Source organism: Myotis davidii, unplaced genomic scaffold (genome assembly GCF_000327345.1).
Source record: "Myotis davidii unplaced genomic scaffold, ASM32734v1 scaffold205, whole genome shotgun sequence".
NCBI classification, from domain to species: domain Eukaryota; kingdom Metazoa; phylum Chordata; class Mammalia; order Chiroptera; family Vespertilionidae; genus Myotis; species Myotis davidii.
The window spans coordinates 1,043,583-1,059,536 of record NW_006297573.1 but is presented as its reverse complement, the minus strand read 5'-3'; the positions used below and the strand labels follow the sequence as shown (position 1 = coordinate 1,059,536).

The 15,954-nt window shown below is 35.1% G+C and overlaps 1 protein-coding gene across 9 annotated transcripts in view; it reads right to left on the bottom strand.

The window, feature by feature from the left end:
- Positions 1-2,120: 2,120 nt before the first annotated feature.
- Positions 2,121-15,954, bottom strand: part of ATG4C (autophagy related 4C, cysteine peptidase) — a 71,671-nt gene continuing 57,837 nt past the window's right edge. For 7 of the 9 annotated variants that reach the window (XM_015570154.1, XM_015570155.1, XM_015570157.1 and 4 more), the window contains 2 exons: positions 14,575-14,694; positions 2,231-3,330 (listed from right to left, as the gene is read on the bottom strand). In XM_015570154.1, the coding sequence (XP_015425640.1) occupies positions 3,163-3,330; positions 14,575-14,694 (288 nt within the window). In that variant the 3' untranslated portion in view covers positions 2,231-3,162. Of the gene's footprint in view, positions 3,331-14,574; positions 14,695-15,954 lie in introns of all 9 variants that reach the window. The other 2 variants (XM_006773222.2, XM_006773223.2) reach the window with 1 other exon arrangement.

Genomic DNA, 15,954 nt, shown 5'->3' with positions numbered 1-15,954 from the left:
ATATATATATATATATACTTTTAGATATGTTTGCCCTTGGACAATGTTAAATCCTAAAGGTTAACAGAACACAAAAGTGACCTAACATTTTAATCTGCTAAAGTTATATTCTCACTAATACAGATTTAATTTGGATAGTTTAATGTAAAAAAAGAAAAGAAAAAGAAAAAAATCGATACTTCAGGGAAATTCTTTTGGACATACTCATACTATAAAGGATCTTTTCATGCACTCATTTGGCAAATGGTAAGTCTCAGGATTGCCTGCTGGTGCTTTATACATTGACAAAAGGGGATTCAAAGTGTCAAGTCTTAGGAAGAAGAGAGAAAAGAAACCTTCACCATCAAAAGTCACATCAAGCATTTTAAAAATTCATTTCTGAAATGTTAATGGCAAAGTCTAGTATCTTAATATTGATGTCCAAAAGGAGGATCCGCCTATCCTAAGCCTAACAGAACAGCCATCTTTGAAGCTTGTCCTTTTTCACTTTCCTTCATTCCGGCTGGATGAAATCCTTAAACTTTACTGCCCGAGTTTACTGACTGTCAGAATTTGAAATGAAATCTGTGTTCACAACAAAGTCTGAAACCAGAATACACATAACCTCTATCCTAATAATAATGATGTAATTTTGTTGCTGCCTTTCCAAAAAAAGATGATCACAACTTTTTGTCTGGTCCTTAGCTGAAGCTGAATTAACAGGCATGATAAATCCATCAGCTTATCTCTCAATTTTCACGAATGTATGCATCATTCATTCATACCAACATATTATTAAATGATTTAAAGAATAACTTCTAATTCTAAACACTTATTCTCAGTCGTGGGGATGACTGTAGGGTAGGATTTATTTGTTTTGTCTAGACGATATTCTGAGTATTTTCAATATAATTCACTGGAAAGAAAGTTTCTGCCTCTTCTCACCTCCACTCTGTCTCTGTCCAGGTGTAACTTTATCTCATTACAATATCCTTAAAAATGATCCCCAAATATGTTGAAGACAGAATCCTATCTAATAAAGAGAGAATATGCTAATTGGCATTCATGCCATTGCAAAGATGGCAGCATCCACAGCCAATAAGGAGGGAATATGCTAATTGACTGCCCACCCTCAAAGATGGCAGCACCCACAGCCAATATGGAGGGAATATGCTAATTGACTGCCCTACACTCAAAGATAGCAGTGCCCACAGCCACAAGATGGCAGCACACAGTCCCCTCAGCCCCACCGAGACGGCAGGCACATGGCAAGGCTGGGCTTGCCCCCCGGTGGGCCTAGCTGCTCCACATGCCTTCCTCCAGAGTCCCCCAGTCCCCTCAGCCCCCAGCCACCCAGGGCCGGCATGAGGTGCAGGCAAGCCTCAGATGGCGGCTGCCCAGCTGCCCAGGGCTGCCCGAGGCTCAGGTAACCAGGGCTGGCTGAGGCTTGCGCTGCCAGCAGTGGCAGCAGCAGAGGTGTGAGGGGGCGTCACCTTCCCCTGATCACTGGGTCGCCTCCGCCCCTGAGGGCTCCTGGACTGTGACAGGGGGCAGGCCGGGCTGAGGGACTCCCCCTCCAATGCATGAATTTTCATGCACCGAATCTCTAGTGTTATATAATTCACAGCTTTTACAGAGTTCTTGTAAGAGAACACTTACAATTAGCTCTGATTCACTGGAAGGTATGGGTGCTCTTATTCGATGTGCTTGTAGACTCCTGTGAATTCTGCAGGCATGTAGGAACAACGAATTGCAATAATTTAGATGGGAGGACTGCAGCGTACAAAATCAGGCATACCACTGGCTTCTTGTTCCTGTGCTGCTTTGACCTTCTAGGAAAATTAGAACTGGACTTCACGTGTCCAAATCTTATCTAGAGAAAAGAAAAATTTTAGATTTTAAGCTATTTATTTCAATTCAATAAACTATCCTCACTGGGAATGCCAAACCTGATTTCTCTCATCAGGCATACAAAAGCAATCTGCCCACCCTCTGTTTCCATTTTGCATGCAACTCCAAACCTAACAAATAGGCTTTCTGATGGGAGAAATCAATGACTTTGAATGATGCACAATTTCCACAGGTAAGTCACCTTTCCACAATGAAACATGGAAGCTCCATAAAATAAGTTAATATTTTGCTTTCAGAGCAACAATATTATTTGCCTTATTGTGAAGAGAATTCATTAGTAGAGACAATGATTTTTCAAATGAAAGGATTAAAAGAATCCCATTAAAACCAAACAAAGGCATTTTATGTTATAACATTTTTATTAGTTATTTATAATCCTGGCTCAATAATAACTCTTGTACTTTTATATCACAAATTGGCCTTTAAATAACACATAACACACTTAAGGCAGATTTCCCTTCTAGATGGCCTCAGTTTCTAAACACCACTACACTGATTTATACAAATAACAAAAATCACATAGAGGAGCATCTGTTGATATCTTTCTTGGTACCTATCTTTAGATTTCAAAACTATACAGTAAATAGAGTTCCCCATAAAATTTAATTTTTGAGGTAAGAAACAAATACTATTTCTATCTTAAAATTGCCTTTATCTGATCTGACTAGGTTCCATTATTGTAAGTAACGTAACCTTTAAGTTTGTGGGAAAAACCAATACTTTATATTTACTCCTCAAAGAAAGCTCAACAGGAAGAAAAACGAGAAGCCATTATAAAATCATATTGCTAAATATTACCTAAACTCACAATTCTGCTTATATAATTGTATGCATATAATAACAGCTAACAATTGCTATTTCATGTAGCAATATACATCCAATATGGTTGCATTAATATCAGGAGATGCATTCTCTTGTTCTTCTGGTCTTTTGAAACTATTTGGAATCCCAATGTGAGGGCCTATAACACCAAACCTTCAGGAAACTGGTGGCCTCAGGTGGAAGAATTCAAACACTGGAAGGCTTGGAAGTTAAGGTGGCATAATTAGAAGGTCTCCGCAGAATAGTGATGCAACCAGAGTCACTTGTTATTTATTAGAAACCGAGGCTCATAAATCATTTCTCTCTCAGAAAAATATCTTTAAAACTTGTATATTTCCAACTGTTCTTTTTTGAAAGAACATATAAAATTAAGATATTTGTGAAAATAAACCAGTTTCTTGTATACTTGTTTCTCTTCATTTTCCCCCTTCAAAGAGTTCTTCTTATCTTTTAAAGCAAGACAAACTCTTCTGTGCTAAATCTTTTTAATCTTTTATTTTCATCCTCTGAGAAAATGTCTTCCTTATTGGTTGTAGGAGATGTAAAATCATAGTCTCTGGAATGACCATTTACAAAAGTAAATAAGGGATATTTCTCTTTAGAAGAAATTTTCAGCATCTGTAACAGAAAGTACAGAAGAATTATTTATGCAACAGTGCACAGTAGCACCCTATGACGTTTTAGCCCAAATCTCTCATTAGTTTTTCTCATTTATATTTATTCAGTGCCAATGCTTTAATGTTCTGGCTAAAAGACAATTTTATATTGTTTATTTATAGCTAAATAACTGCTTCTCTATTGGGACTCGCCTTCAAAAATGAAGTACCATCTCCCTACCCCCACCAAAGTAAGTCTTCTGGTCACATTAGTTGGAAGGCTCACTCTAAAGGGTTAATATTTATCTCCTTTTAGTAGCAGTAGACAATGACACAAAATGGATTCATGGACTATAGTCAATATTGTGAGAGACTGCTTGATACCAGAAAAAGAAGCATTAACCTAAGTCAGAGGGTTCATTCTAATCTCAGTTCTACAACTTACCATGATGTGATCTTCAACAAATCACTCTACCTGAGTATCATCTATAAAACAGGTATCCAAGCTCCTTATCTCAGAACATTGTTAGGATGACCAAAATTAAAAATAAAAACTTACTTTAGAAAATTAAGTTTGGTCCTTCTAAAGATCACTATATTTGAAAAAATATTTCTGCAAAAATCTAGTCAACATAAAAAATAGTAATCTTCTACATAGTGGTAATCCACACTTTACATATTACCTTCTAGAGTTACACTAGATAATTCTGAAGTGAAAAAAGCAATACCTGGACTTTGCTTTACCTGGACAAAAGCAATACCTGGACAACGGCAACTCTATCCATTTGGTATTTGTTGACAAGCCAGCAACACATTCTAAACTATTTTAAATCTTTCTGTTAAACAAGTTCTATTAAAAAAAATATAAACAATTTTCATTGAAAAAATAAATTTAAAAGTTTGAATGATGTTTTAATAGAAACCAATTTTCCTATAGGTAACCTGGAACTATAAGGAAGATTTCAAAAAGTTTATGTGAGTCACAGAGAATGCTGGAAATAATACCAAGAGTACTTATACAGGGTGGTGCAAAAGTAGGCTTACAGTTGCTCATATGGAAAATAATACAATAATTAGTAATTAATAATACAAGAGTAAACTCTGTTTCATGTACTCACAACTCTAAGCCTGCTTTTGCCCCACCTTGTACATCATTTATCATGAACAATTTAATATAATTTGTTCTTAAAGGATAATTTCTGGGATAAAAAACAAATTCTATCAAATGCCAATATTAAATCGAAGGTTAGTCAAATTCTATAGATTTATAGATTCTCTTGAAACATGGCTAAAATAAATATGTATCCCTGGCATACAGAACAACATTCAATTAAAACTATTTCAATGAAAGAGTTAATATGAAATACATTTTAATAATATAGGCAAAGATACAGGAAACAGCTTTATTATCTAAAAGGCAAATCATAGATTTCTTTTCAGAAGGTCAAATATTTTATCACACTTTCCCTATGTACTAACTTGACAGGTTTCAGAATTACAGAGGAGAAAGCTAAAGTAAAGAAGTTAAGCAATTTCTTCCATCATAATGCCAATGGTTGTAAGAACAGAAATAGACCAGGAGATGACCACTTGTCCCCAGGCTGAAACCTTTCTACTAGTCTCTGCCAGCACACATGTAAAACTATACCCGGACAGAGCAGTCTATACCTATGTGGTCTGTATACACCATAGTGGAGCTACACTTAATGTAGGGTTTAATTCTAAAGTCAGCCCATAATATGAAAATCAAATAGTCAAAATCAATACAGTCAAAATTAACTTCCATACGCCTTCAAATTGTTTAAAAAGATTGTTATGCATAATTTTGTATATACAGCCCTGTTCAGGACCATGTATAAATGAATGGTACAGTATATAGTAATATACAGTATATAATAAAGAATACACGGAAAAATAACATTTTATTACGAGTTTGCATAGTTGAGTTGAAGTTAAATGTGTACATGATGTTAACTCCACACTATCTCCTTACTATTCAATCTTAAATGGCTCTAACCCAACTTTTAACCCTCACTGTTCTGAAAATTCTCTTCTAGTTCTCAAATAAAAAGGCCTTTTATTAGTTCCTATTCTCTGGATATTTCTATAGCAATCAACACTTCTGAGCATTTTCTTAAAATACTTCCCTTGATTTCTGTAATATTTTGCTTTCCTGTTTCTCCTATTTTCTGGACTATTTCTTCTTTATCTCCTTCACTGACTTCACTTCCTGCATGTAAATATTAATCAATTATTGATCCTTTATCTTCTGTGACTTGTTATGTTCACACAGTTAGTAAATGACAGAGCCAGAATTAAAGCTTAAGTGGTCTGGTTCTATTATAATCACTGTGTGAACGAAAATGGGTCACATGCTAACCTGACTAGATCATGGAAGGCCTGCATGGCAGTCTTGCAACCACAAAGGACGGGCTGAAATTAAAACTTTTTTAACTACAGGCAGCTTATGGTGGGTAGTCATATCCTATCCTAGGCCAATATCTTCCCTGACAAAGGTCAATCTTTACCTTAACTGAGACTGTCTATTGTGTTTTTGCATCTACGATAATAAATATTTGGAATGTCAAAGTAATTTTCCTTTCTCCCAATTCCTCAAATCCCTTGAACATTAAACGTCTACCATAAACATCTCATAACATTCTACCCTAATGATTCTGCTCAAGATGCTTCTGTCCTCTAGCCATCTCCAATACTTTTTTTCTGATAAAGAAACTATCAGTCCTTAGTTTCAGCCCAAGTCCCGTATCTCGATCCACACTGAATACTCCTTTCTGCAAGCCTCACAGAGCTGACCAGTATCAGGTAAGGATCACAAACATGGACCATGAGTCTTGGACAGTCTCAGTAGAAACCTGGCTGATACTTACGAGTTGTGTCATCCTGGACAAGTTACTTAACCAAACTGTCTCATTTTTCTTATTGTAAAATGTCAGTATCATAACATCTGTTTCACAGTGTTGTTGTGAGGATTAAATCAGTAATATTTGTAAAATAATTAGAAGATGGCCTGGCATCATACGTGTTGGCTATTATTACTGGCATTATTATCATATTAGTCTTCTGGCATTAAGTATACTCTTATTCAGTCATTTTATTATCCATTTCATGTCTTCCCAACTAAATTAGAAGCCCCTGAAGATTTTAAAAGAAATCAGAGTTCCTATCATTAAATCCCAAAGGTAAAAAAAGATCCATATAAAAAAATGTAAAAGGAGTAAACGCTATGTGCAGACTGATTCCAGCTGAATGTGGGGAAGCTTCTTTAATGATAAGGTTCTGTCCAAAATGGAAAGATTCCCAAGGAAAATAATTGGTTCACCATTACCTGAAATAAAGATTAGAGAGCCAACTGTCTAGACCATGGATTGATGTATAAATGGGAGATGGTACAGAATAGTGCTTATAAGCACAAGTTCTCAAGTTAAATATCTGAGGTGTGAATCTCAGCACTACCATTTATTAGTTGTGACCTTTCTGAAAGTTACTGAACCTTTGTAAGTGTAAGATTACTCATCTGTAAAATGGAGATACCTACTTACCTCAGAAGGTTTGTGTAGATTAAATGAAAAAAATGTATATATTGTGCTTAGTTAGCACAGTTGGTGACATATGGCAAGGATTCAACAAATGTTAGCTTTGGATTAAAGAATTCCAGTTTGGGTGTCTGGAATTCAAAGGCTGTATTATAAATTTTATAAATTTTGTTTTGTAGTTAGAGAACAACTGGCCATGGGCAAATATTTTTTTCTTGTGTTGATATTCATTCTATAATCAAATTATTAGTTTCCTGATACATTTCATGTGAGATTTTCTGGCCTTAAATAGCAGCATTACTAGGTGGTAAGTTTATCACAGGAGTGTTTTATTTGATAACAACCATTAGACTGGGAACAAGTAAGAAGGTAAAGAAGAAAAGGAGGTGTGAGATAAGACAAAACAATCAACAGCAGGCCCCTTACATTCAGCAGAGAAGATGCAATCTAAGTTCAGGGGCTGGGAGAGGTATGCGCTGGAAGAATATCTATGAAAGGTGAGCAAGTTCACCTTGCAGAAGTTGGAGAGGAATAATATATAAAGGCACAAAAACAGGGCGAGACACAAAACTGAAAGGGAAAGTGATTGAAAGCCTGCATACAGACTCGATTCCCAGGTCCTTTCTTGTAACAACTATCCCTCTTTAGTCCCCCACCAGCCACCCCACACATAGGAAAATAAAGATTTATTTTTTGGAAAAAACAAATAAAGCCATAAACTCTAGTACACCAGGCACAGTGATGACTACAGAAGCTGAGGAATTTAGTGACAGTCTAAAATACTGAACTGTAGGGCCCTGGCATCCTTCACTTCCTGCTCCTGGAGCACTGTAGGCAACATATTCTACAGGCAGATGGCAGAACTCTTCTCTGAAAAAAAATAAAACGACTCTAGAGAAAAGATAACCACTTACCAACATATGGGGGAGGGGAGTCACCCAATAAAAAGGCAGGTTTATCACCCAATTACCCTAGGATGAAGGTCACCAGCGAAAAAGCCATGCTCAAACACACAGAAACTCCACTCAGCTTTTTAGTCCCTTACTCAAATATAAACAGACACTGAAGATCACCAGCCATTTGGGGGAAAGCAGCCAGTGGAAAACTGGAAGATTAAAGCAAAAAACAAAAAATAAAACAAAACAAAGAGTTTGTAATAAATCATACACAGCAAAGAAAGACAAGAAAACTTCAAAATTACCCTAATTAATTTCCTTGAGGAGAAAAGAAAACTACATTCATATAACAAAAAAAAGAGAGAATGTTATGAAGAAGGAATAATAGAAAAATAAAATAACTCCTAGAAATTTAAATATCATAATTGAAATTTAAGAATAGAAGACTTAGAAGATAAAGTAGAGGAAATATCCCAGTATAAAAATGATAAAGACATGGAAAATAGAAGGAAAATGAAAAATAGAGGAACAATTCAAAAGGTCCAACAACTGTATAATAAGAGTTTCAGAAAGAAAGAATGAAGAAAACAAAAGAGAGGAAATAATGTGGGTTTGTGTTATTGTTGTTTTTTCTCAAAAAAATTTCCCAGAATGGAAGGAAACAGGCCAATTGATGAAAAAGAATGTAAACCAAGACACATAATGAAGTGTCAAATACTAGCTACAAGTAACAATAGCTAATACTTTATATCATACCTACTATAAATTATTTGCCTAGTGAATTGTTTAATCATTCACCTTAGTGAACTGTTTAATCTTCATAATGATGCTACAGAGAGAGGTAGCCATTATTATTTTCATTTCATGAGAAAACTAATGCTCAGAGAAGTTAAGCAATGTGGCTAAGGGTACACAGCAATGGAGTGATAGTGCTGGGAATCAAACACAATAACTTTTAGAGAGAGAAAAAGTTTACTTTAGAGGAAAAGAATTCAGAATGATATCAAACTTCTCAACAGCAACACTGGATGTTAGTGGGGAGTAGAGCAATGTCTCCAAAGTTCGTGGATGGGAATTATTTTTAGTCTAGAATTCTCTGCCAAATCAAATTATCAATAAATTTACAGATAGAATAAAGATAGACATGCAAGAATTCAAAACTTTACTGTCTAGGCACCCTTCACGTAGGAAGGTACTAGAATCTATGCTTCAGCAAAACAAGAAAAGAAACTAAAGAGAGATTTAGAAGACAGGGGATCCAAGTCAGCAAAGTAGCATTAAGAAGTTCCAAATGAACAACTCTACATTAGGACTAGAGAGCAGTTAAGGCTAGAGGGGACAGAAAACAGAGAGGAAATCTCCAGGAAAGGAGAAAAGAATAGATTTTCTTACATTTGTATTTATGAAAAATTTGCTGCTAGATATTTAACAGATATGAGTCAACATTCATAAAATTTTTCAATAGGTTACAAAGCAAACTAAGGAAATGAAAAGTGGGGATAGTATTAACTCCAAGAAAATGAAGGCATGAGAAAAAAAGAAATGTAATCATTGCACATCATGTAATTAGCAAACAATAATATGGAAGCATAAAAATGTGAACACTGAATAGTGATTTAACCAAAATCTGTGGAAGGTGTACAGCTGAGAGAAAGAGAAATGGGTTAAGGGATATGAGAATAGCTAAATCCTCAAGTATTATTAACAAGAAACTAATAGGTAATGTCTAAAATGGATTAACAAAAAAATGGCAGAATAAACACATTACTTAGAAATGTAGAGGTGAAAACCTCTTAAATAAACAAATAGCTAGAAGAGTTAAAAATGACTACCTCTGAGCAGGTACTCTGTGAAGTGAGGAATAAGATAGCATGGGACTCCTATTTTTCAGCTTAAGCTTTTTATTATAATTTCACTTTTTAAAAAATACAAGCGTTTATTATATTTATAAAGATAATTTTTTTTGTCCCAAACAGATATTGAGTTATGTATAAAGTAAATGCACTATTATAAAGTCCTGGCAATTTAAGGAAATTACAGTAACAGAAATAGATGAAAATATACTAGATCTGCTATAATTCAATCACTGAACTCCATGGTAATTTATAAATAAGACAAATTTATAACAAAGTCTCTTTAATCCACTCCGTCATTCAACAAGTATTTATTGAACTCCTACAATGTGACAGGCAGCTCTAATCACTGGAGACACAATAATAAACAAAACCAACAAGTATCCCTGCCCTTGTCAAGATTACATCTCAGTGGAGTAGACAGGTGATAAGTTAAATAAGCATAATGTGTTTATATATGATATAGCAGAATATATACATGTGTGTGCATGCATGCACTTAAACACCCTAAAGAGAAAAATAAAACGGGGGGAGGGGATAATAACAAGTGCAATAAGGGTAGACAGGGAAGATCTAAGAAAGTGACACTTGAGTAAAGACCTGAAAGAAGAAAAGGAAAGAGAATCAGGGGAATAATTGCAGGAAGAGACTGCAGGTCCAGGAAACAAACAGAATCCTTGAAACAGAAGGCAACCAGGATTTTCCAGGAGGAAATTATGTGATTGGTCGATGGGGTGAGGTCAGAGAGGTCATGGGGCTGAGTGGGTGATTCCATTTAGATAAGAACTTGGGGTCATTTTAAGTATTCTTATATACATTACTAGAGGCCCAGGGCACAAAAATTTGTGTACTTGGGGTGAAGGGGGGGTCCCCTCAACCTGGCCTGCGCCCACTCGCAGTCTGGGAGCACTCGGGCGATGTCTGACTGACAGCTTAAGGAAATGAAAAGTGGAGATAGTATTAACCTAAGGCGTCAGTAGGACATCCTTAGTGCTGCCTCGGAGGCGGGAGAGGCTCGCTCCCACCACTGCCGCTGCGCTTGCCCGCCATGAGCCCTTCTCAGGGCTTCTGGCTGAGTGGTGCTCCCCCTGTGGGAGCGCACTGACCACCAGGGGGCAGCTCCTGCATTGAGCATCTGCCCCCTTGGTGGTCACTGCATGTGATAGCGACCAGTCGTTCTGCCATTCAGTTGATTTGCATATTAGCCTTTTATTATATAGGATTTGTCATTAGAAAATAAAATCAGCTGAATAACCAACAATGAAAGAAAGTTTAAGTTAAAAGTAGTATACCCTAGTATTACAGAATGTACTACTGACTATTCAGCAGGTTAAATGAATAAGCTAGACCAACATGTATAGAAATAGATAACCTCTAGGTCACTATTACATGAAAACACTAGTTGCAGTAGGGTATATACATTTTTATATAAATACTAGAGCCCGGTGCACAAAATTCATGCACCCAGGGGGATCACACAGCCCGGCCTGTGCCCTCTCCCAGTCTGGGAGCCCTCGAGGGATGTCTGACTGATGGCTTAAGCCCGTTCCCCCCAGGGAGCGGGCCTAAGCCAGCAGGCAGACATCTTTTGCACTGCCATGGAGGCAGGAGAGGCCCCGCCACTGCCGCTGCACTCACCAGCCATGAGCCTGGCTTCTGGCTGAGCAGCGCTCCCCCTGTGGGAGTGCACTGACCACCAAGGGGCAGCTCCTACATTGAGCGTCTGCCCCTTGGTAGTCAGTGCATGTCATAGCAACCAGCCATTCTGCCATTCGGTCAATTTGCATATTAGCCTTTTATTATATTGGATATCATTAATGAAAAGTTTCATAATATCTCAAATAAGTTATGCTATTTATGGTTATATAAGGTACAAGTATATAAAATTTAGGATAACTGTTACTACTGTGAAGAAAGGCCATGAATAAGATTGGGGATGGATAACACATTCCAATTATACATGTAATTTTTTTTTTCTTAAGCTCAGTGGTAGCACATGGGTATTATTATGTTATTCTCTGTATCTCTGTATGCTTGAAATTAATAAAATCAACATATTTACCAAGTACAGACTTGGACATTTGTATACCTTTATTTTTGTTGTGTATCCCATCTCTATTATCATTAAGATTTCTCTTTCCATCATTTCAAACTTAAATAGCCTTCTAAAATCAATAATAAATAGGAAATCACATGTTTGATATTCTGGTTATATTTTTCTAATATGAATATAAATAAATACATAAGTATTAAAATATTTATCCTAGTGTTAAAATATTTGTTCCAGTGCCACCTAAAATAATCGAGTATCACACTTGGGGTTGCACTGTCTTACACCAGTGGTCCTTGGATTTGATGTGCAAGATTATGTGGAAGACTTGTGAGAAATGGAGAAATCTCCCAGGCCACACCCATACAGATTCAGGCAGCCAGAAGACAGTCCTGCCCTATAGGTATCCTTGGCACCTACCAATTAGACTATTTGCCATTCCCGTGACAAGCTCTACAATTTCCTTTTCCAATACTTTTCTTCTTGTTATTTCCTCTGCTTGAAACAAATAGCCCTAAAGAAAAATAGGAACACTTTGTGCATTTGGAACACTTTAGTTAGGATTATATTAGGTACACTAGATACATTAGAGTAGAGTTTCTGTGTCTAACGGTATACATATTTTTAGGTTTGCTAGAATTGTCAAATGTCCTCCTACGTGATCATACCAAGTAGTCTGTGGGAATTTCCAATGTTTCACATCCTTATCAACCCTACCTTCTCCCTAAGCCAACAGAAATTAAGCCTAAACTTTCAGGTTCCAAATTAAATATCACCATCACAATAAAGAACTTTGAGTTGAATGAGACATCCCTCTCAATCCAACACCCTTTCTTCCCTATCCATTTATTTCTATTTCTGTATGGACGCTTACAATATTCAATGTAACATATGTCTATTCCCCCTCCTGAACTATAAATGCTACTTTAGGGCAGAAGCCTTATACCTGTTCAAAAGCAGGAATTATGTCGTGGTCATTTTACGCTTTCAATGTAATAGCTACTCAGACACTTGCTGAACTGAACTCTCTAAACATAGAATTAATTTAATAATTTCTATAACATTTTTTAAATCATGTAGTTAAAGCCTTAGAATCTTCATTTATATAGCACTACAAATTCAACATTATAGTTTAGACTCAAAATACATCCTATCTAGAACAAATAATTTTAAGTTGTTTTTGTTTTTAAAGAGAAAAAAATAGCTTTTTTACTAAAAATGCCAAAATTAATTTTTAGGAAGAAAAGGAAAACTACTTAACTTATAACCTCCCAATCAAAAGTAAATAATCAAATTATTAATTGACAAAATGAGTTTTTGATACTGCTACAAAAAGCTATTAACTTAAGAATAATACTATTATTAAAGCAAAGTTAAATGACTAGCAAAATTCTCAGTACTTCTGAATATTTCAATGTTTTTTCTTTGCCTCAACATTGTACATTACTCTGATGCATTAAGAGAAATTATTTCTAAGTATTTTTCCAATGTAAAAATTTTAATAACTGTCAGTATAAAACCACAAAGCCATCTATTTTTAATGAGAAAATATCAATATGAAACCCATTTGTGAATCTTGTTTTTCAACTTAGTAATAATAATTTGGTTTGCTTTATTATTCTAAACTGACTTGTTTTAACCTGGGTAGAAAAAGAATTAAGAGAAATGGAACTTTCTAATGGATTATGTTCATTAGTATCAATCTGTATAATAATATCATCTGAATTTGTATATTTTAGCACATATATAATAATTCATAAATATAGAGAATTATCAAACTAAAATATACAAATATTACAAATTTCAAGTAATAAAAGGGGAAAATGTAGAATACATATTTTGTTAAGTTCACTTGGCCTTCCAGGTTGACAACGGAGAGTAAAAAGGCAACAACTATGAGAAATGAAGAATAAGAAGAGGTTCTCACATATCTCATTTTCTCTCCTCATTCATTTTTCTGTCATAGTTTTGTTAGATTTCCTCTTTTACATGGCAGGTCAAGTAAAGTAAACCTAACTTATATGAAACCTTTTATTTAATGTTTTCATTTTATTTTTACAGGATAAAAATAAAATTTCAACCCACTATGTCTATTTTCCTAAAAAAATTAACTGTAAGTCAAGCAGTAATAAGGTATTACTTTATCTGAGCTCAAGTTAAGAATTCCCAAAAGTGATTCTAGTATTACTTACCCATAAACTGATAAGTTATAGCTATTGATAGTAATAAACGGTTATGCTTATTTCCCCAATAAGTAAGCTTTTTTATTTCCCCAAGTACTAAATATAGACAATCCATGAGGCTCTATTAATGTTAGCAGTACTGTACTCAAGAACCAGAAAAATGCAGAAGTTTAAAGGTAATGAGAAGGAGTTAAATAAACCTATTGCAAAGATCCTATAAGTCGAATAGATCAGATTAGACAAGTTTATTGGAAGGTAACAACACAGCTCATTTGATAAAGCATTTCGTAGAAATCCAAAAATACCATTTCTCATTTTAAAAAAACCAAAGAAGCAATTGGACTAACAAGAAATAATGCACAATTTGGCTTGATCAAATACTTCATTAATTTTTTTCTACCCCCTAAGGTATTGCCCTTTTAAAATCCTCTTCAAATAAAATATAACCTAATTGCTTGCACAGATAACCTAATCCATTTGCAAAGGGATTTTTACTTCAACAGTGCCACCTAGTGGAGCAATCAATACTTTCTACTGTTGGTTTCACCAGTATTTAGGCTAGGAATCCCCAAAGTTTTATTTTCTAGTTCAATATTCCTAATAACATTAACATTTGAGAGGCAATTTTACAAAAGTGTCATAATTTACAGATTTTTGTCTTTTCACAGACTATCTCAAATAAAAATTAGGTCATTTACAAAAGCTATTATAATATTTTAAATAAAAATACCTTAGTGATTTCTTCAGAAGCTCGTTTGAAGTCCTGAACGTTTCGACAGTAGAATCCTATTGTACAGCTAGGATCCATCTTTCGAAATGACATCTTTTTGGGAGAAGGGCAGTGGAATGTCTGTAATTTTAAAAATTCTTTAGGATTAATTTACTTTTATTTGATGGACTTCGTACATACAAGAATATTACTAATTTAAAATTTGCTATCTGGCTTTTCTCAAAACTTAAATATGCTTTCTCAAATGGTGTTTTAGTCTATCCAACGCCAAGAGTCCTTCCTACTCTCCAAAGCTGTAAAATATGAGCCAACACTGTACTGTGTATATTCAATTCACCAAATCTCCACCTATGTGACATCAGTGCCATTCTGCAAAAGACAGAAAGTGTGTCAAAGTGGTATGCATTTCTAACAATTGTGAAAGGGAAGAAAAATGTGCCACTGAAAATAATAGAAGCTAATACAAGGTTTAGAATCAAGTTGGCCATTTCTATTGAAGTGCAATTAAACCTGTTTTGTTAGAGTTTTTTAATGTTTATAAATCTTTGAATAAGGATATCAAGACTTTTTCAACAAATACATAGACTTGTGAATGTTCCATAGTGGTGGGCACGCAATGCAATATACACATGATGTATCCTAGAATTGTACATTTGAAACCTATATGATCTTATTAACCAATGTCACGCCAATAAATGTAATTTTTAAAAATGTTCCATGGTGATATGAAAAGAGGTCAACTTAAGAGTTTTAGCAATTGACACAATTAGTACATAACTATACATTCTTCCAACCCACTCTTCTACTTGACTTACGTTCTTGTTTAGTCCCATAAAAGGCACAGGTGAAAAACTGTTCTATTATGTCCCTTGCCTCCTTCTTACCAGTCCTTCTGTCCCTTTAATTCACTTTTCTGAGTGGTCACTGTGCCACAGATGTCAGTGGGCTGGAGAGGCTGCTCTAGCCTCTCTACCCTCACTAATAGGATGGGCTATCAGTGGAGAATACAAAAGTAGGAAAGGGATAGAATATAAAGCTAATCATTCTAATCTTTTTCTTCACCACATTCTGGTACTTGGTTTAAAAAAAAATTTTTTTTAACTGCTTAAATGCTCTTGTTCTTGAAAATCACTGATGCCACCAACTCCTTTTAGTTGTTGTATATATTTAAAAAGATGTTTCTGAACAAAAGGAAGGCCACAAAAATATATATTCATAGTTATTTGTATGTGCACAAATAAATTGTATAAGACATATAAAAATTACCATGCTAAAGTGAGAGGAAGAAAACTGGGCAGATGGGACACAGGGGTGGAAATTCTTTGTTGTATATTTTATATTTTTTATTTAAAGGATAAGCTCAATTAAGAAACAATCTAT